The sequence below is a fragment of the Capricornis sumatraensis genome, chromosome 3, assembly GCF_032405125.1.
Source record: "Capricornis sumatraensis isolate serow.1 chromosome 3, serow.2, whole genome shotgun sequence".
Taxonomy (NCBI): domain Eukaryota; kingdom Metazoa; phylum Chordata; class Mammalia; order Artiodactyla; family Bovidae; genus Capricornis; species Capricornis sumatraensis.
This window is the reverse complement of record NC_091071.1, coordinates 124,402,521-124,426,749: the sequence shown is the minus strand read 5'-3', so window position 1 is coordinate 124,426,749 and position 24,229 is coordinate 124,402,521. Positions and strand designations below refer to the sequence as shown.

Here is a 24,229-nt window from a genome sequence, read left to right as displayed (position 1 = left end):
TCAAAGCAAGTTTTACTTTCTACATTAAAAACTGGGCAGAAGTTCAAAGTCAGTTTTGCTCAACAGGGCCCGTCCTCCACTGACTTACCGTTTTTATCTTTGATCTTGCTTTCATCTAAGCCATTCACTCGCGATTCAGGCTTGAACTCAATGTTCCCCAGCTTCAACACCGCAGCCACCACCTCCAACACAGACTCAGCTTCATGGTCCATGAAACCCACGATCTGCATGGCATTCTAGGGGAGAAAAAGCACTTGTTTTCTGTCTGCAGTTCTCTATTATTTAAAAAAAAAAAAAATCATAAAACAGACTCACCTCTGAAAAAAAATCAAAAAGACAAAGTGTCCCAGAGTAAACTTTCCAAAAGGCAAAACTAACATCACATGGAAAAATCTGAACGAACTTTGTGGCCAACCTAATAATGAATGAACTGAATTAGCACCACTGCTGGGCTCTATCTTGCTCAGTGGTTTCAAGTTCGAATTCAAGGAACCCTGGGGTATTTCACAGGCTATGTCAAAGAGGAAGATAGAGGGAGAGAAGAAGGTGGAGAGCTGAGCCCTGGTTTCCCACTCCAACTCCAATCACAGCAGCTCTGTGTGTGTGTGTGTGTGTGTGTGTGTGTGCTTTCATACTGGAGTTCTGCTGCTAGAAACAAAACCAAGCAAAAAATCTTATATAATCCCCTACAAAGAAACCTCCTCATTTATTTTACATATGAGAAAAACTGTGGTTTGCAAAGGTGAAGTACTCAATTCCAGGAACTATGGGTAATAAGGAACATTCATCCAGTCATAAATTTTTATTGAGTGCCAATGATTTGCCAAGCAAAGTGGTCACAGAACTGGTCCCAAACTTAAAATCATGACCAGGGATCAACAGGCTTCCATATGAGGCTGTTCAGACAACTTAGAAAAAATGATACTCTCAAGAAACATCTTCTTTTTTGAAGAACAGCCCAGTCTGCTTGCTTGCTTATTTACTTCCCCCCACCCCAATCAATCTACCTGCCTATTTATTTATAATGACTAGGTTACACAGCAATGGGAGTACTATAAGATTTACCCTTCTAGAAAATTTCAAACATATACAAGTCTAGGGAGCAGGAAAAGAACCACGTTATATTGACTCACCCCTAAAGATGAACTGATTCCAATCTTATTTTATCTATAATCCAGCCTATTCCCACCCCTGCCACTATTGCAGCTGTATCATCTGGAAGTAAATAACAGTTATCAGGATCATTTCCTAATAGAAGCAACTTTCCAAGTGCCTCAGAAACATAGAAAGCAGAATTTAATTTAAAATAATTTTTTTTCTAATGAACACAAATGCTAATTATTCTGTTTTATGGAGGATTTTTCAAAAACTATATATAAACATGACTGTCTGAAAAATAGATTTGACTTAACATGACTGTAGGACAGTTTTCACATGTAGAAATTAACTACTGAGCATATAAATACATTTGGAATTTCAGTACAATATAAAAAGTCAAACCCCAAAATAGATATAAAACAGTAAAACTGCACGCTCCAATTAAGTCTGGCCTTTTCAATACCATATGACTATTGAGCTAGTAAAATATCAAACTAATACAATAAATTCTATAATTCTAAAACCTTTGGGAGCATGAGTTAGAAATCAAAGAAAAGTCCGAACTTTAACAATGCTGATTGAGCAATATAACATCACCCATTTTAAAGAGTAACCAAGGCATTACATCTTACCCTGACGGTTCTGAAATTTGCTGCATCATCCACTCCATTAACTTTGGCCGAGTCCAGACTCAGGTAGTTATATCTGCTGAAATCCCGCTCAAGTTTAAGCTTATCTATTGAATCACACATACGAGTTGATAAGTTACTTCAATAAATCTAATCATCTTTAACATCTCATTCCTTTAACCCTTCAGATAAAAAGACTTTCATACTATGCATTGAACCAAAAGAACAGAAATGAATGGTATCAACTCAAATATATCAGTAATAGTATTTGACCAAAATCACCTTCATCATGTGTACATATTTCAAACTGTCTTTTTTTACAGACCCTTTCCATATTTGGATTATTTATCTTCAATGTGCTATTTCCTTATAACATATGATGTCTGCCTAGTGATTCTCCCCCTGTTGGACACTTGGATTTTCTCCAGTTTGTTATAATAAATAAAAGCCAGTGATAAATGTCTTCACACAAAATATTTTTTGGATTCTTTTGAATGATTCCATTGGGATGTAATCCAAAAAGTGGTGTGCCTGGGCAGCAGGGTCTGATCATTTTATGACTTCTTCTGCTTTGCCAACTAGTCCCCCAGGAAAAAGTCCTCACGTTGAAGTGATACTCAGAAGCTCTAGACAGATCAGTCCTGACAACTCTGCCAGCTTTATCCTCTTCAATAACTTTAGCTAATATGTGTACAGGGGCTACTTCAGTGCTGCCTCAATTTACATTTGTTGATAATTAACATCTACTTCTGCTTTATTGACTATGCCAAGGCCTTTGACTGTGGAGATCACAACAAACTGTAGAAAATTCTTCAAGAAATGGGAATACCAGACCACCTGACCTGCCTCCTGAGAAATCTGTATGCAGGTCAGGAAGCAAGTTAGAACTGGACATGGATAAACAGGTTCCAAACTGGGAAAGGAATACGTCAGGGCTGTATACTGTTATCCTGCTTATTTAACTTATATGAAGAGTACATCATGAGAAATGCCAGGCTGGATGAAGCATAAGCTGGAATCAAGATTGCCAGGAGAAATATCAATAACTTCAGATATGCAGATGACACCATCCTTATGGCAGAAAGCGAAGAAGGACTAAAGAACCTCTTGATGAAAGTAAAAGAGGAAAGTGAAAAAGTTGGCTTAAAACTCAACATTCAGAAAACTAAGATCATGACATCCTGTCCCATCACTTCATGGCAAGTAGATGGGGAAATGATGGAAACAGTGACAGACTTCATTTTGGGGGGCTCCAAAATCACTGCAGATGGTGATTGCAGCCATGAAATTAAAAGATGCTTGCTCCTTGGAAGAAAAGTTATGACCAACCTAGACAGCATATTGAAAAGCAGAGACATTACTTTGTCAACAAAGGTCCAACTGGTCAAGGCTATTGTTTTTCCAGTGGTCACGTATGGATGTGAGAATTGGACTATAAAGAAAGCTGAGTGCTGAAGAATTGATGCTTTTGAACTGTGATGTTGGAGATGACTCTTGAGAGTCCCCTGGACTGCAAGGAGATCCAACCAGTCCATCCTAAAGGAAATCAGTCCTGAATAGTCATTGAACAGACTGATATTGAAGCTGAAACTCTAATACTTTGGCCACCTGATGTGACGAACTGACTCACTGGAAAAGACCCTGATGCTAGGAAAGAGTGAAGGTGGGAGGAGAAGGGGATGACAGAGGATGAGATGGTTGGATGGCATCACCAACTCAATGGACTTGAGTTTGAGTAAACTCCAGGAGTTGGTGATAGACAGGGAGGCCTGGCGTGCTGCAGTCTACAGGATCGCAAAGCATCGGACATGACTGAGCGACTGAACTGAACTATGAGGGTAATTTTTTCCCCCAAGTGTGTTGATTTTCCATAGCTCTTTTTGTTAAACTATTTGTTCAAAACTTTTCATCACTTAGTTACTGACTATTGGATACTCTCCTGATGGACTTATAATAATTCTCTAAAATATCTAAAGGTCAGATTTTTGTCTCTTGTATCAGTTGCAAATGTCTTTTCCACTATTTTTAAATTGTCACTGAGTAGTATGTTTGTATATAATTATACTCATCTACTGCTCCCTGCTAACTTCTCTCCAAGTGGACTAATTATATTCTTCCATTTTTTTTTTTAATAAATAATGAGCCTCTCCCCCAACTTTTAGTTTTTTTAGCAACCCATCTGAAACACAAATTATAGTCTTCCATTTTATTTTTTTTTTAATTGATAATGAGTCCCTCCCCCAACTTTTAGCTCTTTTAGCAATCCATCTGAGACACGTTCCAGTACCTGGTGAGGTACTACAGAGACAGATACCAAAGACTGCAAGGTGGTAGAAGCCAACCGATCGTGTTCTTCCCTTCAAGTGGAATCATGGAAAAATTTTAAGACAAAAAGAGGAAAATCATAAGGGACACTTCTGCTTTGGATGCTGCAACAGTAAAAATTAAATTAAAACACAAAAACTTACTGAGAAGCTCTTCAGAGGCACCAGAAAGCAGCTGATAAAACACATGGAAGTTTCTTTCACCTCTTGGCTGCTTAACAACTCGAGATTTCTCTAAAAGATCTAAAGAGAAAAAGAATCAAAATCATAATAGAGTATTAATCTCACTTTCAAATACACTGTGCTTCCTTCTCTTCCCCCTCAACTTTCTTTTTCATTTTCTGTTTTGTACTAATAAAGTAACAACAGAAGCTACATTTTCAGTTCTACTTTTAGGAAGAAGCACAACTCTAACTAGAACCACTAAATTAAACAAACCACCTTCTGGTACAATAGTGAATATGCAAAATAAGTTTAACAATATAATCAACAAGCTGATTAAAGACAACATAGCTTTTGTAATAATATTCTCTTGATTTCATATATGATGACACTGCATGCATGCCAAGTTGCTTCAGTCATGTCCAAGTCCTTGCAATCCTATGGACTGTAGACTGCCAGGCTCCTCTGTCCATGGGATTCTCCAGGCATGAATACCAGAGTGGCTTGCCATCCCCTCCAGGGAATCTTTCCATCCAGGGATCAAATCTCCTGCATCGGCAGGAGGGTTCTTTACCACTAGTGCAACCTGATGACATTAGGTTCTTCAATATGTAGTATCACAAGTCCAAGTAAGGAAATGCAGCCATTCAGTTAAGAATACACTTAACTGAAGAGTTATAATGATAACAAATTAAATATTTTTGATATTTTATGCTAAGTGCCTTATAGACATTATTTCATTGAATCCTCCTCATCATTTTGTAAGGTATAACTTCACAGATGAAAAAACTGATAGTCCAGGTGCTTAAGAAGGACTTGAAATCAAGCCATCTGACCTCAGTGCTACCTGGCATAAAAGCAGCAAACCTCTTTGATCTCTTGAAGTCTTAAAGAATGAAAGGTGGTTCTCATGGAATCTGTTGTTATCTGACAGTATACTTTCATTGATGCTGGATGATTTTTTTCATGTTGTAACTGACACATTATCAAATTTTCAGGAAGGGAGGGAGGCAGACAGGGAGAAAGGAAGGGATGAATACCAGCAAGCCAACCAGAAAGGCACCACTGTGGCAGAAACAGGGAGTGGCAAAGTACAACTGCAGAGAATATTCCTACCTAGAGTCCTGTTTATCACTGATGGGCGATATAAAACAGGGTCTGCATTCTGTGGTCAAAGGCCAAATTTATTTATAAAATTATGCATCAGTGATCCCATTATTGAGCACGAATTCTAGAGAACAGACACATTCGATTTACCATCAGACTGAAATCTAAACATTATCCAAAAAATTAGTAAAGGAGAGTACAGTGTGCAACTTCACAGGGACTTTTCCCTGAACTTCTTAACTTGTATTTATGGAAACCTTACTAGCACAAGAGGAGGAGTTTAGGGAGAGTTAAAAAGTGTAGATTCAGTGAACAGGGACGTCCTAGGGTGCTCCAAATACATGAGGCCGTTTGTAAGAATGAAGAGATGGGTTAAGGGGATACATAAAGTTGACAGAAAGAACAAAAACATGTAAACACAAAAATTATTAAGAACAAGATGCTGCAGAGATTTCATCTTCAGCTCTCACTTGACTTGGACAACTGCCAATGCCCTCAAATCACAGATGGAGAATAATGAAGACTTCATATTTAGCCAAAAAAAAAAAAAAAAAACTGCAACTGAAAAGCACAAGTGAGATAAAATTCAAAAAAGGATTGTGCAATAGTCATCATCTCTCAGGACTGAACGTTTCAATCGATCAATAAATACTGACATCCAAGGCAGCAGACAGAATAAACAAAACAGGTAAAGATAAAAGTATATCATTGCACTCATCATGGACCAAGCTCCTCTGGGGTCCTAAGAGTACCAGCACACTTTTAGAAGAAAGAACTCAGTGCCTGGGCAGAGTTTTCACTGAGACACTGCTGCTACTGCTAAGTCGCTTCAGTCGTGTCCAACTCTGTGCAACCCCATAGATGGCAGCCCCCAGGCTCCCCCGTCCCTGGGATTCTCCAGGCAAGAACACTGGAGTGGGTTGCCATTTCCTTCTCCGCACTGAGACACTAACTAATCCTAATTCCTCAAGCCTAGAAGAAAGTAACTACATGAAAAACACAAACAAATGCCCCGGTTTACTTCATCCTTTCATGAAGCTCACTTACTGCTCACCCACCACGTGACAGAATTACCTGGGATGAGCCCAGCACTGACTACACACCTGAAGACCTTCTTCCTCTGGGCCTACACCTGTCACACCTACAGCTGTCTCGATCACTCTCACCACTCAAACCCAGGGCAGCAGCTCTGTCTAAGCTGGGCTGCCAACACCCTTGAGAGAGACAGCAGAAGGTGGGGATGAGAAAGGCAGAATGACCATGTGTCCTTCACCTGCGAAAGCCCGCAAAACCCAGGCTCTCCCCATAGCACCAAGAATCCCACCATGCTGCACAAGCATCGGAAGCCTGCTGCCCTCGCCTCACGGGGCCCCTCAGTGATGATGACGAACTGTTCAGTGCCACTCACCCAGTTACACCCCACAAGCAAACTGTACTACTTACTTCAAGACACGAAATCAACTTCAGACCCCAGGACAGGGACACAGTGTGCAACAGCAACACGGCCAGCCTCATGTTTGGCACTTTTTGAACAAATGCTCCCACACAATGGGGAGCTTAGAAACAGTGATGGCTCTAAGATTCAGCAGATAACAGTCACCAAGTTAATGAATGATATTCGCTTATGCAGTGTGGAAAAGAATGCTGGCCAGTGTACTCCTTTTACCACACATCCTGATATAATCAGTGATCACGATCACACTCAAATCTGAAACATAATATAACATGAGTTTAAAAGGAAAAGTGCAGGAGGGGAAGTACAAGGAAACTTTTTACTGACGTTTTGCTCCCCATTCAATACTTTTCATTTATTATCCTACCTCCTCTGAAGTTGGTTTTACAAGCCCCATTTTGTAGATGAGAAAATGAGGCAACACATTGTTACTAAGTGACAGAGCCAGAATGAAAAGCTTTAGGACACTAAGGTATCCTGCTTATGTGCTTTATAATTTCCTTTCAAACAGAATGCTAAATCCATGAACACTTGGAAAGGCTGAGACTATTCTTCACAAAAAATGTTTGACTTCACCTAAGCAACTTGATCACAAAGTGAGGAGCTTTTTACTACAAAGCAGTTAAGGGTTTTACCATGTAAAATGCTTTGTCGATTACCCCAGAGCCTCTTATTTCTTTATGACTTTTCTTTAAGTCATAAGCTTCAAGACAGAAAAGTAATCAGGAAAATGTTTGCTCCTGAATAATTTACTAGTGCTTAAAGCCATTCCCTATTCTATTTTTTAAATGTGTGTGCACCAACATAACCTAACAGCATGAAGCCATATCAAATAATTACTCAAATAAATTCAATTCACTCTAAGGACTTGCCACCTGAACATTTAAATTTATTTAAGTGTTCCCCTAACTGAAGGCAAACCAAAGCACTGGCAGGGCCTCCTCTTTTGTTTTAGATGCTTCTGCCACCACTGCTAACAAGACTGCACCTCTGCTAACAAGACTTAATAAATAGGAGTACAGGATACACCAGATATTTAATAGAGAAGACAGTAAAATAATCTCCACATATTCCATCTATTCCAATGAAGCTACATTCCTCCCTCAAGACATAAATCTAAGTTCATATTAAATTTGATATAAGTGAAAGCATTCATCACTCAGTTGTGTCCGACTCTTTACAACCCCATGGACCATCGCCCACCAGGCTCTTCTGTCCATGGGATTTCCCAGGCAAGAATACTGGAGTGGGTAGCCAATCCCTTCTCCAGGGAATCTTCCTAACTCAGGGATCGAATTCATGTCTCCTGCTCTGCAGGCAGATTCTTTACTGTCTGAGCCACTAGGGAAGCCCATTTGATATCTGATATAAATTTAAGTTTAAAGGGAAGAAAGAAACCTATGAAGACATTCTAAAGGGGAAAAGCAGTGGGAAGGGACAAAGAAATTCTGAAATCAGAACTTCCCCCGACTCCACCATGATACTGACACCTGACTATTAACAGCACCAGAACAACTGAGGGGCTTTCTTAGTTTTGACTAATTACTTGCTAGGTCATAGCTGATACATGTGCCTTGCACTGAGACAACCTCCCTAAGGCACAAGAAATGAAAGAAGTAGAATGTCCATGTTTGCACCTGTTAAAGAAGAAAGTCTTTTAATAAGCCAAGGAATAAAAGAACAAGTAGTGGTTTCAAAGAAGAAGAAAAAAATTTCGCATTACTTGGAGTATAACAGATAAAGGATTAGATAGCAGGATCAAAGTTTCTTTACTTTATGTATAATCTCTCTTCCTGGACGAAAAAGAAAAAGAAATGGTCCAAGATCTTGATTAAAGCTTAGAGAAGAATCAGCTTTGCCTGTTTTGCTTGTAAGGCAGGAATGACAATGAGCCCTGCTCCTCTCCACAGATACACACTAGAAAAAAGTGAGTGGCACTGAGGACTTCCCAGGTGGCACAGTGGTAAAGAATCTGCCTGCCAATGTAGGAGACACAAAAGACAGGTTCAATCCCTGGGTCAGGAGGATCCCCTGGAATAGGAAATGGCAACCCACTCCACTATTCTTGCCTGGAAAACTCCATGGTCAGAGAAGCCTGGTGGGCTACAGACCATATGGTCACAAAGAGTCGGACACGAGAGAGTAAATGCAAGTGCATGCACGCACACACTCGTGCGCACACACACACCCACACCCACACACACACACACACAAGGCTTTTCCAACTGATCTATGTCCCTTCCCTAATGTGAAATGATACAGTTAGCAGTAATTAAGGACCTGCCACCTAAGAAACAACATTTATCTCCATATGGACTCTGCTGCCTTGGATCACCATCCGTGAAAAAAAATGTCAAATAACCAGTGATTTACTGGGCATCAGTTCAGTCCAGTTGAGTTGCTCAGTCGTGTCCAACTCTTTGCGACCCCATGAATCACAGCACGCCAGGCCTCCCTGTCCATCACCAACTCCCGGAGTTCACTCAGACTCACGTCCATCGAGTCAGTGATGCCATCCAGCATCTCATCCTCGGTCATCCCCTTCTCCTCCTGCCCCCAATCCCTCCCAGCATCAGAGTCTTTTCCAATGAGTCAACTCTTCACATGAGGTGGCCAAAGTACTGGAGTTTCAGCTTTAGCATCATTCCTTCCAGAGAAATCCCAGGGCTGATCTCCTTCAGAATGGATTGGTTGGATCTCCTTGCAGTCCAAGGGACTCTCAAGAGTCTTCTCCAACACCACAGTTCAAAAGCATCAATTCTTCGGCGCTCAGCCTTCTTCACAGTCCAACTCTCACATCCATATATGACCACTGGAAAAACCATAGCCTTGACTAGATGGACCTTAGTCGGCAAAGTAATGTCTCTGCCTTTGAATATACTATCTAGGTTGGTCATAACTTTTCTTCCAAGGAATAAGCGTCTTTTAATTTCATGGCTGCAATCACCATCTGCAGTGATTTTGGAGCCCAGAAAAATAAAGTCTGACACTGTTTCCACTGTTTCCCCATCTATTTCCCATGAAGTGATGGGACCGGATGCCATGATCTTCATTTTCTGAATGTTGAGCTTTAAGCCAACTTTTTCGCTCTCCTTTTTCACTTTCATCAAGAGGCTTTTTAGTTCCTCTTCACTTTCTGCCATAAGGGTGGTGTCATCTGCATATCTGAGGTTATTGATACTTCTCCCGACAATCTCGATTCCAGCTTGTGTTTCTTCCAGTCCAGCGTTTCTGATGATGTACTCTGCATAGAAGTTAAATAAGCATGGTGACAATATACAGCCTTGACGTACTCCTTTTCCTGTTTGGAACCAGTCTGTTGTTCCATGTCCAGTTCTAACCGTTGTTTCCTGACCTGCATACAGATTTCTCAAGAGGCAGGTTAAGTGATCTGGTATTCCCATCTCCTTCAGAATTTTCCACAGTTTATTGTGATCCACACAGTCAAAGGCTTTCTCATAGTCAATAAAGCAGAAATAGATGTTTTTCTGGAATTCTCTTGCTTTTTCCATGATCCAGCGGATGTTGGCAATTTGATCTCTGGTTCCTCGGCCTTTTCTAAAACCAGCTTAAACATCAGGGAGTTCACGGTTCATGTATTGCTGAAGCCTGAGTTGGAGAATTTTGAGCATTACTTTACTAGCATGTGAGATGAGTGCAATTGTACGGTAGTTTCAGCATTCTTTGGCATTGCCTTTCTTTGGGATTGGAATGAAAACTGACCTTTTCCAGTCTTGTGGCCACTGCTGAGTTTTCCAAATGTGCTGGCATATTGAGTGCAGCACTTTCACAGCATCATCTTTCAGGATTTGAAACAGCTCAACTGGATACTGGGCATAACTGATGGTAATTTCAATGAAAAACTTGGATTATGAACAAATGTTTGTTCATACATTGGGATATATATTCTAAAATCAACTCTACAGTATATTTTTGGAAATACACAACATAATCCTCAAGAATGACAATTAGGAAGTTTCACTAAAGACAAGCTTTAAAGTAAAAAAGATGGGGCATATATCTTCTTACAAATCACTCCCTGTGCCCATGTATTATACTAAAAGAAAGCAGACACGGGTGCTCACCCCAGGGCTCTTTCTCAGCCTGGGTCTCACACAGACCTCTGTGTGGCTACATGTCCCAGACTTTGAGAACCCTCAAACACCTGGCATGACAGTTTTTCCCATATCTCTACCTCCATGCAGCATTTTCATTTTTAAGAAATCAGCTTAAAGTTCTAACTCAAACGTCAGAATCCTAAAGTGATAGATCAGTACCAACGATAGCTGGACATGTTGCATTAAAAGTTGTGAAAGGACTCTCACTGTCTATACATAAAAAAATCAATTTGGGGTTTGAAATACTAAGAAAATGTGCCTTATTATCTACCTAATTAACTATGGGTGTTTTGCTAGAATCTGGTTCCATATATATAGCACTTAACGCATTTTCACCATGGATTTTTTTCTAATACAAATTTAAAGTTTATCTAATAACTGAAAAATTACTCATGTGTCTATGTATTTGAATCTAAAATTTGATGCCCAACCCAGAAATAAATTTAATGAAATATCTAGTCCACAATATCTTATTATTATACACATTATTCTAATAAATCCCAATTCATTTCTTAATCTGAGGTTAATTTAGACATATGTGGACATCTGATTTCTTCTATAGTATTGTATGCAGTCTTATTTCATGATAAACATGCAGTCTTTTCTTTTCATGGTATATTTTTATATAAGAAAGAATACCAAAGTAAAGATGAGACAAAGCATCTACTTTTATATACAGTCATCCATTACAGAGGAACAGAATTGTTCTCTGAAATTTCAGCTTTATTGCTACAGATACTTTACAACCAATGGTGGATTATTTCTGTCTTCTGTAGGGGTATTAGATGTCAAAATGCTAAAAAAGCCCAGCCTTGAATTATAAACTAGGTGATGTACTGCCTCAGTTTTTTGATGAATTTTGACTCTAAAGAAGACAGATTACAAACAGACCCTGTTTATTTATAAAAACAGACCTTGATGAATAGTCACTAGATGTTGAGAACTGATTTATGTACAGGAAAGTCCCTAGTTCCACGTCAATACATAGCACACATGAACACACACACACACACACACTCAGTTGCACCTCAATACATAGCACACATGAACACACACACACACACACACACCCCAAAAACCAAAGCAGATTCAAGTTTCCTTTAGGAAGTGTTGTAACAAGCAGTTCTGCTCCCAATCACCCACTCATCATCAATTAAGCCAAAGGTATAATGTAAAAGGAAGAAAAAAAGCTATAAATCTCAAACAATTTAAAAAGAGTAAAATTATATTCCATATGCTACAAAATGGCATGCGTGCACCATACATATGGATTAAACAGCATGCCGTGAGATAGCACATAAACTAATTCCACCAAAAATTCAAACAAAATGTAAAAGAAAAGGAATTCAAAGCAATTCCTTCTACCCATCCCCCCCATCTTTCCAGTGAGTAAGGTGGGCATTTATTCCTGCTTTCTGAGTCCATGTGGAAGGATTTTCTGTGATTAACTCCCCAGCCCTGCAGACCCTCACTCACTCCTCCACTTGGCAGGAAGAAATACACCTCTGAGCAGCGAAGTTTGGAGAAGAAATGGGCATGTGTGTACAGCTCAGTCCTCTGGTTCCCCACACTGTGCACATTCCGCTCCACTCCCCAGGAGCTGCTCAGTGTGGTTGATACCTGCCCACCTGCCAGAGGACTACTAGCATCCCTCTTGGTGATAATCCAAATCACTTTCTTCAACCTTTCCTCTACAGTAATAAAGCTGCCTTCTCTCCAGCTTGATTCCTATGCCTATTTCGCATGTGTTTCCAAACTGTGTGGGGAAAGCACATTACCTATTAGACCTCTGTCTTAGTTATTTACTTTCCACTGCATAGCAAAGGCCCCAAAACCTACCAGCTTAGACCAATATCATTTATTAACTCATGAGTCTGGGAGTTAGTTTGTAGTTCTTCTGATCTAACCCAGGTTGGCTGGCAGCTGGCTGACCTAAGATGCTCTCAACTCATATGTCTGCTGGTTCATTCCATGCGTCTCTCATCATCCAGCTGACTCACCCAGGTTCATGCACATGAAGGTGATGAGCGAGTTCCCCAGAGAAGCAAGAGAGGACAAGTCCCAGCACAGAACCAATTTTCATGTCCATCAATGCACCATATTTGTGAACTGTTCCACTGACCAAAACAAATCTCACAGCCAAGCCTTATGTCACTGAGAGAAGGGACTACTGCAGAGGGTGGATCCAAGCTAAAAAATTGTTGCGGCCATTTCTGTAAATGATCTATTGGGTTTAAGCTACTTAAAATAAAATGGTCACCAATTCTTTCCACAGTCTTCCCACTGAGAGGTGGAATCTACATCCCCCAGCACTGAAACTGAGCAAACTTGTGCCTACATGGACTTAAGAGTGTCAAAGTAACACTGTACGATTTCCCAGGTTCCTCAGGCTTTTTCCTGGTTCTTTCAGAACATGGTCTGTCAGTATGTTCCCTTTTGGGGCACTCCCTCTCAGAACCTCGCCGGCCTGCTGTGAGAAGCCCACACCACCCATGGCCACACGTAGATGGCTCTCAGTCTAGCTGAGCCCAGTCCTTGGATGATCCCAGCCCAGGAGCCTGACACGTGAGTGACAAAGGCTTCAGAGGACTATGACCCCACATTCGTGTAAGTCTTCCCCGACACTGGGGACGTCCATGCAGCTGAAGCTCCATACGCTGTGGTGACAAGCCAGCTCTGCTGACTCCATCTGAATTCTTGCCCCACAGAATCCAAGAGCATATGACAGGGTGTTGTTTTACTCCACTAAGCCTGGGGTGGTTTACTGGGCAGTAATCATAACTGGACCACACACCAATTTCAACATTTGCTTTCATTCACAATCACAGGATTGCATTACTTCTTTCAAGCTGAAGAGACATCAGCAACAGAGGAAGTTTGATTACCAACAACTCTGTTAGCCTTTCTGGGATTTAGAAAAAGTATTTTTAAATGATTAGCATATAATTTTTGGATAAAAGTATCCAATGAAGCAGTTTTATTATTCAATAAATTTCTCTATGTCAAACTGTACTTGTTATACACTAGGTACTTACATGTAGTTAATTCAACAATTATATAATAGACATCAGACACTATTTTAGTTACTGTCATTCAGCAACCATACAAACTAAGTCTCTGTTATTATAGGGTATATATTGGTCTGGGAGCTAAAGACCATCAACAAATAAGTACAATGAAAAGAAACTAACGTTTACTGAGTGCTTACTTCATGCCAGGCCCTGTTACAAGCACTTTGGATGTTAACAAATTATTCACAACTCATCACAATTCTATGACATCAGCACTATTACCGTCATTTCAAAGATAAAGAAATGAAGGCAGAGAGAATTAAGTAACTTGTCTTTTTGTTTAGACATTGGCACCCACATGATAAATCACTGAGAGCTGCATATGTAAGCTCATGGATATGCCCCAAATAATAAAGCAGGAAAACACAGAGCCTACCTATATTTAACCAATTCCATCCTTGTCTCCAGCATTTACTGAGCACCTACTGTATGCCAGATATCACCCTAGGCTCCTGATAAGTTACTGTAAACAAGACAGTCTTGTCTCCCATCCTTACAGTTCCCTCAGGTATATATGCACACTTGAAATCTTGAGGCTTCTTAGTATTAGATTACCAAAAAGTTTGTTCAGGTTTTCCTGTAAGATCTTATGGAAAAGGCCAAATGAACTTTCTAGCCAACCCAATATCTGTATGTTATTCTTCTTTTAGGAAATAAAATCCCTTGAGACTTGTACCATATTTTCTGCACAGTCTGAATTGCCTTTTACTGCCTTAACTATAAAAAAGTATCTATGGCTATTAATAAAAGCAACAGGTTTCCAAACATTCTAAGTTCATAACATTAGGTCCAAAATCCTCAAAGGTAAATGTATAAATTTTATGAGATCAATAAGAATTAACAAAACAGGAGAAACAGTATTCCACATCAGCCAAAAATCTGGATATGCATCCATATTTTAACTTCTCTACTGAAGTAAATGTTTGCCATTTTCTATTTTTGTAACACCTCTCTCCTAATGACACTAATCTCAGAAACACATAGCTTTCAAATGAGTTGAAGACAAGTTTTATAGCACACCTCTCTTAGAAAGACAGAGTAAGTTATTGGGCTTTCCTCCCACCCCTTCCTAGGTACACAATGGGCTCCAGTGATCCTATGACTTTTTCAAGGTAATAATTAAGCCAAAGTGACTTACACTTTCACTAGCTGGCTGCTAACAAAGCAAGCAATATAGACTTTCTATAAAATGGCAAATCTTGTCTTCTTTTAACTAAGATCATGGTATCCAGTCCCATCACTTCATGGCAAATAGATGGGGAAACACTGGAAACAGTAGCTGACTTTACTTTTCTGGGCTCCAAAATCACTGCAGATGGTGACCGCAGCCATGAAATTAAAAGATGCTTACTCCTTGGAAGAAAAGCTATGACCAGCATAGACAGCATATTAAAATGCAGAGACATTACTTTGCCAACAAAGGTCCAACTAGTCAAGACTATGGTTTTTCCAGGAGTCATGTATGAATGTAAGAGTTGGACTATAAAGAAAGCTGAGCGCTGAAGAATTTATGCTTTTGAACTGTGGTGTTGGAGAGGACTCTTGAGAATCCCTTGGACTGCAAGGAGATCCAACCAGTCAATCCTAAAGGAGATCAGTCCTGAATATCCACTGGAAGAGCTGATGTTGAAGCTGAAACTCCAATACTTTGCCCACCTGATGCGAAGAGCTGACTCCTTTGAAAAGACCCTGATGCTGGGAAAGATTGAAGGAAGGAGGAAAAGGGGACGACAGAGGATGAGATGGTTGGATGGCATCACCGACTCAATGGACATGAGTTTGGGTAAACTCCAGGAGTTGGTGATGGACAAGGAGGCCTGGCATGCTGCAGTCCATGGAGTTGCAAAGAGTCGGACACGACTGAGCGACTGAACGGAACTGAACAAAACAGCAGATCTTGTCTTCTTTTCTGGGTACAAGAAGCTAACTTTTAGCAGCTTGATGAGAACAAGAATGGGTTTACCCGTGGCTTTATAACTCCCTTAAGACAGCAGTCAGCAGTTCCCTGTGGCCACCTATGAGTCAGTCCTCTGTCTATACTGGGTGAAATTTCCTGTTCTCACCTCACCACTAATGTTTCCCTCTCCTTTTCAAAGCAAAGGATACTCTAAAATACCAGGGTGTTCCCACTACCACAAATTTCAATATAATTTCATTGTGGGAACAAATGGTAACAGAGTCCATCTGAAACCCATTCATGATGATATATTAATCTTCACTGGAAATGAATTGAGTGTTTACTATTTATTCTCCATGGATACTGCAAGAACTAGGGACAGGAAGACATTTGTGTTTGAAATTTGAAACTCCAAAATGTAAAACCCAAGTGATTTTCTAATACTTTCTAATCTAAGTCATCCTTAAATATTTTCCTAGAGTCCTCAGGAGTAACATAGGTTCAGTCATCTCAGAATGTTCTATAATACAGTTCATTTATTCTCATTTTCAAAATAATGTGCTATTCAATTAACAACTAGAGCGAATTTCTCTTATAAAATACAAGTGCTATAAATGTGTTAAAACTATCTTTCAGAATAAAAGTTAATCATTTCTTAAAATGGTGGTCTTAAAATTGAGGCTACCTTTTCCTGTATAGCTCTCACCAATTGGCACACACTGTGAAGGAAGCTTGCCTAACAAACTAGGCAGGGTTATAATCATTTGCTTTTGGTGGTATCATAAATGGTTTGCATGAGTACTTCTGCGTCCTTATTTGACATTTAAAATCATTTAACATAAGTAGCACCACCCTAGCCAATTTCACTTCAGATTAAAACTTCATCTTCAGGATGTTCCCCAGTAACAATACATTTTTGCAAATATGGATAATCCCAATGGATGATACACAAACTAAATTTAAAAATTAAATTATTTAAAAACTACAAATGGTAGAAATGGGAAGAACCATGGAGTTCATCCAAGTCAACTCTATTGTTTCCAAGATGAAGAAACTCTAGCCCTAGAAGTTTACTCCATGAGTTGTGGTTTTTAAAAAATTCAGCTGCATGGTGTGCCCAAATTCTAAAAACACTCACTTTGAAATCAAGTGGCATTCCTCTGGTTCTAGAGTTTTTCAGGAAGATCTCAGGGGCCACCTGGGGGTCTAGGGGTTCTGGCAACTCATATCCTCTTTAACCAGATGAGGCCTTGTTTTATTTTTGGAGTAAAATTTCATTTGGAGAAAGAATGCCACTACTATAACAAAAAGCAGTGCTTCAGATATCTGAGCAAATTTGCTTTTGTCTAGTACAGGCTTAGACTGCTTTCATTCTAACAAACCCAATAGCATCTTAGGGCAGAGAAGAGCCAGGGGAAGGTGGGGAGTGGGGTGGCTCAGCAGTGTGGCCCTCAGAAAAACAAGACGGTAGCCAGGCTGTGGCTCCCACTGGATGGGCACAAACCCTGAGTTGTCATCTTACACATCCCAAACGAATCAGACTAAATCAATACGAGCAGAGACATCAGGACAGTTCCAAAGTGTGGATGAAGGGGCCTCACTGACAACAGGTACTGACCACTGTGTCCCCCGAGAAAACTCTGCACCTGGGACTGCTGAGTAGACCTGACCTGATTTTGTTCCTTTTTTTCATCTTTAACAGAGAACGTTTCACTACAATCACAAATCATAACTAAAGAAAACTAAATAAATCTGTTTCTATTATCTAAATACACTTAAAGACAAAATTTCTTAAAACCTGAAGAACAGGTTTTTCTCATCCTATCACATAAATGTTATCTCAAAAAATTATTAAAATCAATCATTATTTATGGTTTTTTTTAAACCATAATTTTGTTAAAGAAAACAACTGTTGAAGAATCTTTTTTATTACTGGATTGGCTACAGAATATAAAATACAGACAACTATTTAGCTAACATTTAAATAGCTAACATTTATTTCTTTAGCAGATTTCTAAAAAGTTTCTCAAAGGCAAAGACTCTGATCTTTTAAAAAAGACTTGGAAATTAAATATTATAAAAACAATCTAAAATGCATAGGTTAAAAAACTAAATGTAAGAACAGGAAATGTATCCTTATAGCTATTTCTTAAAGAACCAGTATCTAAACTATTCTATTTACATATTAATACATATTTTACTATTCTGAACTTCTTTAAAATACTCACAGTTACTTATCACTCCTCCCAGTGGATCGCCTTTAAAATCAAATTCAATATCCATATATTTGCCCTGCAAAAGAAAGAATTTGTGAGTTAAGTTCACCTCAAAATATTCAGTCTGTATCTAAAACATAGCATAATAAGCCCTTTATACATTGGTTTAAATGTAATTAAGAAGGACATAGTTTATGTAACCATGATGCAAAACAACATGCCTCCATAAATAACTCATACTAAATACTCTATTAGCTCAAACTCAACATATCTCATTGCTAATTTAAGAATACATCTTTCAGCCATCATAAGACTTTTCCATTTTCAGATATGTGCTTCAAAGCTCTCAATGGTGTGTGTATTCAATCCAAAAATGAAAAACAGACAAAATAAGTATTTCTTGCATATGCACTAGCTAGGAATATAAATTATTTCAGTTTTATAGGCAAAGTATGTTTTAAGCCATGACTAGACATTTCAGACAAACTGGTTGGTGGATAAAATGGAACACTTCAAGTTCTGTTTTTACATCTACTCAAATCAAATGAATGATTATGTGTTGTGACCACCTCAGAATCAAAAGACTGATCATTATTATTCTTTTTGGCTCTTGATCTAGATTCTATAGCAATATATAACCCATGCTGCAGATGGATGGACCCATGTATATAGTTAGAATTTCAAACATACAGGAATACACGTAGAGTCTCTCATACTATGATTTGTAGAGAAGAATCTCGAATCATCTGGATAAAGAGTAACAAATATATCAGAATAACCGAGAGTTGTTTTTTGTTTGGAAAAGTGTGTGTTGATCTAATAAGTTGTCTGGTTTTGTTTCATGTTCTACCTTAATCAGATCTATGGTTTATAAGTAATTCTCCCAGAGAATTAATTTAATTATATTTTTCAAAATAATGGTAAAGGAGAAGAAACACGATCACATGGCACAAATCAATGATGCAATTTGTGACTTTTTTTAGATTGTGAACGCTCCCCCGCCTTCTTCACTGTCATGGGTCATCTGGCCTCTTTAAGTCTTCACTTACTCATTACGAAAATGTCTATCAAGCAGCTCCTAGATACTAACATAGACACAAGGGAAAGCAAGGCATAGCTCCTGCCCTCAAGGAACTTACAGCCTGGGGGAAACTGGGACATAAACAGGACATAACCATGTACAGGGTTGCGTCCTACAGTGGGTCATGGTGCTGTGCACAAAGAAGAGGGGACGGAGGACGGTGTGGGAGATCTGCCCTGACTTAAAGGTGAAGTATCAGGAGAGGTCAGGCAGGCAGGCACTCGGGGGTCAGGGAGGAGCAGGCTTAAGGACTGGCCCCCACGAGGATGCTAAGGGAAGCCACAACATCATGACACCAACATTTTCTCCTGACATAAAAGATCTGTCATTCAAGGTTCCTCAACAAGGATGCAGTGATCAGACTTGCCTCTTTCTAAGATCACCCTGGCTGTGTAGAATGGACTGCAAAGGACCTAGCTGGCAGAGGTGACAGCACATGGGGAGAAATGGTAGTTTGCAGCTGGAGTAGCAAAGGAGGAAACTAAACGGAGTTGAGAGCTACGAAGGGAGTCATGATGACAGGCTGCAGTTAGACGCAGAAGGTAAGGAGGGTTGGTCAAGAATTCCAAAGTCCAGGTTGAGATCCAGGCAATCAAGAGCAGTGCTCTGCAGGAGACATGGGGACCCCGGAGCCAAAGCAGCTACGAAGCGGGGAGGAAGAGTAACCTCACAAGAGAGTCAGAGGTTGACCAGAGGAGACAGGATGACTTTGATGGCAAGTGGTCCCTGGGCACAGGCGGTGACAGAGCTGGAACGCCCAAGGAGGGACGAGTGAGAGACAGGAGTGAGTGTGAACTGACATGGGGACCAGGAGGTGTCAAGGAGTGGGGCTAAGTGAGTCTGCAAGTTTGGAAGATGATTCCTGTGAAGCAGGCATAAAATACCATCAGCTGAGAATAAAGAATAGGAGGTTTGAAGTGAGGAAACCCCATGGAGAAGGGAAATGGAAACTGACCAGGGCTCAACTCCAGGACAGCACTGAGAACCCAGCGGATGCACGTGCTGATGACCTCCCCAAGGCTTGGTTCTGATCCTGTCACCAGGGCACTCACAAATAACCAGGGGCTTCCCGCAGACTACAAAACCAAGTCTGAGACCCTGACCGTGCTTCTCCAAGCCCTCCACCTGGGGCCCAGATCCAGCTTCCCAGTGCTCTGGTCTACGGCTCCATTCACAGAACCTCTGGCCTGGCCACGAACTCTGGCAAATGCAGGTCCACACTGGCGTCTGCCCCTCAGTCCCTTATGCTGTGCTGCCAGCTCCTTGGGCTCACCACTCGATTCTGGCTTCTGTGGACCCGCTCAGGACTGTCCCTGCCCCGGACTCCTCCAGCTTCTTGAGTCTGAGCTTCCCTAACACTTCATTCTGTACTTGTCATGGGGAACTTGCTAGTTTCTGTGTTGTAATTATTTTCAGACATGTCCATTTTCCTGACTAGCCTCTAAGCTTCTTCAAAACAGGTATCCATTCATCAACAAATAAATGTCTCCAGAGTGCCCTATGGCAGCAGCTTACGCAAGCTCCTAGGGCCACTTTAGTGAACAAGAGGCTGAGCAGCTTGCCTCCTCGGCTCCTACTCTCCAGGGCCAATGAGGATGGAAATGGGGGAAGAGAGCAGAGTTAACTCCAGAGCCCGATGAGTGCCTTCAAAAATGAAAACAGGGTGAAGTCACAGAGGCTACAAAAGGCATCATGGAAGTGACATCTGAGATAACACCTACACAATATGAGATGCCAGTCATACACAGAGCCGGGGACAGAGCACATTAGCCAAAAGGACCAGCAACAGAAAGGCCCAAGGCCGGGGAAGCACTCAGACATGCCTGGCAGTCACAAAGGCCTGTGTGGCTGAGGCCTCGGGAGCCCAGTAAGGGTCGGCTGGGCAGCCTAGCTCGCCCTAGGAGGGTGGAAGGAGCCCAGGCTGTATTCCAGGTGCAAGGGAACCACAGAGGCTGTCATTGGCGGGGGACAGCAGTTTGCAAAGATCACTCAGGCTGCTAGTGGAGAAAGGACTGCAGGCTGCAAGAGGACATGCAGGAAGACCTAAGCTTAACGATCTTAAAAAAAAAAAAAAAAAACAGAGTTTTCAAACAAATGAATAAACTGTGTGTGTGTTTCTATTCTTACTGAATGAGAGGTGATGAGATCTTCCTGACCCTGTAACGCTCTCTCCCATGCTCTCCAGAGCCTCACTCAGCTCAGAGTACACAGCAGATGCTCAATGAAATCCCCTTCCAAAGTTCTTCGGTCAAGAAGTGATTTTCAAAGCCTTAAACCAACCCCCTCCAAAAAAAAAAAAAAGAAAAAACCACTGAGTCTTAACAGAAGCTCAATATGTCAAATTAAAGTGAGTGCTGGGGTGGGGGTCACTATGAGATATATCATGGGAACACTGGTCGACACTGTCAGCTACAGTGAGATGAAGGGTCTACCAGATTTCTCAGCAAAGAGATCAAGAAATTTATTCCAGGATAATCAGTCAAGCATAGTTGAAGTAAAGGTAATTTCCCTGGAGTCATAAACCCCTGTTATATATACAGCAGTAATTTTAAACATATAAGAGTCCTACTATAGTATTATAACACAGACTTGAGTATATTACTGGTCAAAATCACAGGCCGCAAAGCAGGGTAATTACTAAAAACTGGGCATGAAATGATTTAGCTTATAATCAAGTATTAATCTCATATCCTAATACCCGTGTTATGATAGCATTTCTCTGAAGTTATTCAACAAGCTGAATCACTTGCCGAGCCTTTTGCTAGATTTTCCATTATCTCTAAGTACCAATGACTCTTTAAGCAATATACTACACTGCATTTTTATGGTCTATAGACTAAATATATTTGCAAATTTTTTTAATGTATGAAAAAAATAAAATAAAATAAAATGTATGTACATTTGCCAACAGCAAAAACAAAATCTCTAACCTATATAGAAGCTTGATCTTTGGAATTACTCCTATCTGCCCACACTTTGCGTCTAATTCTATTTATGTAATGAGATTAGCCATGTTACCACAACAGGAAAAGGCATGGCTTAAATCAGTTTTAACAACTTAAGGGGGTAATCCAATGGAAAAAAATCATTGCCTTGGAATTAGGAACCTTAGTCTTTCACTTTCCAAGCTATCAAAACTCTCTCCACCTGAGGTCATTCTCATGCCTTAAGCATGAAAGTGAAAGTGAAGTCACTCAGTTGTGTCCGACTCTTTGCGACCCCATGGACTGTAGCCTACCAGGCTCCTCTGTCCATGGAATTTCCCAGGCAATAGTACTGGAGTGGATTGCCATTTCCTTCTCGAGCGGATCTTCCCAACCCAGGGATCGAACCCAGGTCTCCCTCATTGTAGACAGACGCTTTACCGTCTGAGCCACCAGGGAAGTCCATGGATGACTCTAATAAGAAAAAGGTAAAAGGGGACTAAAAGAAGCTAGGGGTGGGGCTTGGGGAGGAGGTGTGGGGTACAGGAAGAATCTCAGGGAGGCACAGAAGATCATCAATAATGGTCCCAAGCAATGTGTATAAGAACACAGCTTTATCAAATTTATAGAACTAAACTATAGGAAAAAAGCCATCAATTTCAAAATGCAACCATCACACTCATCTTATTTCCCCCAGCTGCCTCCAGGCAGTGTTTGTCTCCATAAAGACCAGAGGTGGGAGAGAAGGCAGCCCAGCTAGAGAGATCCCAGGGGCTGAGTGCAGAGTGCACACTGCAGAGAGATGGAGATGAGGCTGGAAAGGATTCAGTTAGCTTCAGTTGTCACTATTTGGTACTCCTCTCATCCCCTACTGGTTGCCACACTAATTGATTTTTACCTCTATAAGGTTTTAGAATACATGTCCATTCTTTCTGGCCCCAATGAAGAAAGGGTAAGAGCTGTACAGTATACAAACTTGGCACCTAGTCTATCCTCCTTTCTACTTAACTTCTAAGTCTTAATTATGATCTCTAAATATCAAAACTCACATGAGTGAAGATTCTAAACAGCCCTATTTAAATTGCTCATAGAATTTTATGATAGATGATAAGAAAACGTGGGGAAAAAAACAGCCTGTCACTCCAAGAAGAATTTGAAAGGAAAATTCCAGAAAGCATGAAAATAGTCCTTATAGAACTTTTAGCCTGTCTCAATACAGTGTTTCTTATTTTTTTAAATGTGGGTATTAAGAAATATTAAACATCTACTGGTTGTTTAAACACACATGAGCTAAATATTAGTGTTAACACTTATGCTTATACAAATACTTACAAATCTAGAGGAGTTGTCATTCCTTACAGTCTTGGCATTTCCAAACGCTGGTAGGAAAGAAACAGATGTGTGGTCAAGCGACAGAAAAATACTTTCAAGCCAAAACTAAAACAAATATATGACATCTATAAATTTCTAGAAATGCTACTTGCAGTAATGACATTTCTGTCCAGAAAATTTCCATAGAAACTAAACACAAGTTTTTTAATAAGCTGCCAAAGCTCCCATGTCCTCTTATAAGTTCATAGAAAGAATCATCCCTATGATTCGTGGAACTGTTTTTCAAGTACTACTGTAAACAATCTTGTCTACTTCAACACCTTTTAACTGTTTTGATAGTAGTCAACTGAATGGCTAGCAAGCAGGGCTTCTGTGTTCTTCTTCCATGACTAACAACGACCAAGGTTATTTTAGAGATAACTACTTAACATTACCAAAGGTTTTATGAAACTCAACTGATGAGGTTTCCAGGTGGAAAAAAACATAAGAAACTTTAAACTGTTTAATCAACTTTGAAATAAAAGCTATTTAAATGTAATTAAATATGTAACTCTGAAATACAGAAAGAGTAAGAACTTTGGAAGCTAACGTCATTTCCAAAAGACTAAAAATACCACAGTTTCATTAGTTCATGTCCATCAGACCTAAGCGAAACTTTCCAGAAAAACAAAACAAAAACAGCCCACAAGGCAAAATCAAGTTAGTTCCAGGCTTAGCTGCTTCAAGGAGCCAGAATCTTCCACAGGACGCCCTTTCCAACGAGAGCACAGAAGAACCGCAGGGAACGCTGCTGTCTGACAAAGGTCTTTCAGTGTCA

General features: G+C 40.2%; 1 protein-coding gene across 4 annotated transcripts in view; it reads right to left on the bottom strand.

Annotated features, from left to right (window-relative positions):
• Nucleotides 1-24,229, bottom strand: part of MYO1B (myosin IB) — a 193,934-nt gene that overhangs the window by 56,399 nt on the left and 113,306 nt on the right. For all 4 annotated transcript variants that reach the window (XM_068968255.1, XM_068968256.1, XM_068968257.1 and 1 more), the window contains 5 exons: nt 23,413-23,459; nt 18,088-18,151; nt 4,196-4,294; nt 1,731-1,834; nt 89-236 (listed from right to left, as the gene is read on the bottom strand). In XM_068968255.1, the coding sequence (XP_068824356.1) occupies nt 89-236; nt 1,731-1,834; nt 4,196-4,294; nt 18,088-18,151; nt 23,413-23,459 (462 nt within the window). The remainder of the gene's footprint in view (nt 1-88; nt 237-1,730; nt 1,835-4,195; nt 4,295-18,087; nt 18,152-23,412; nt 23,460-24,229) is intronic.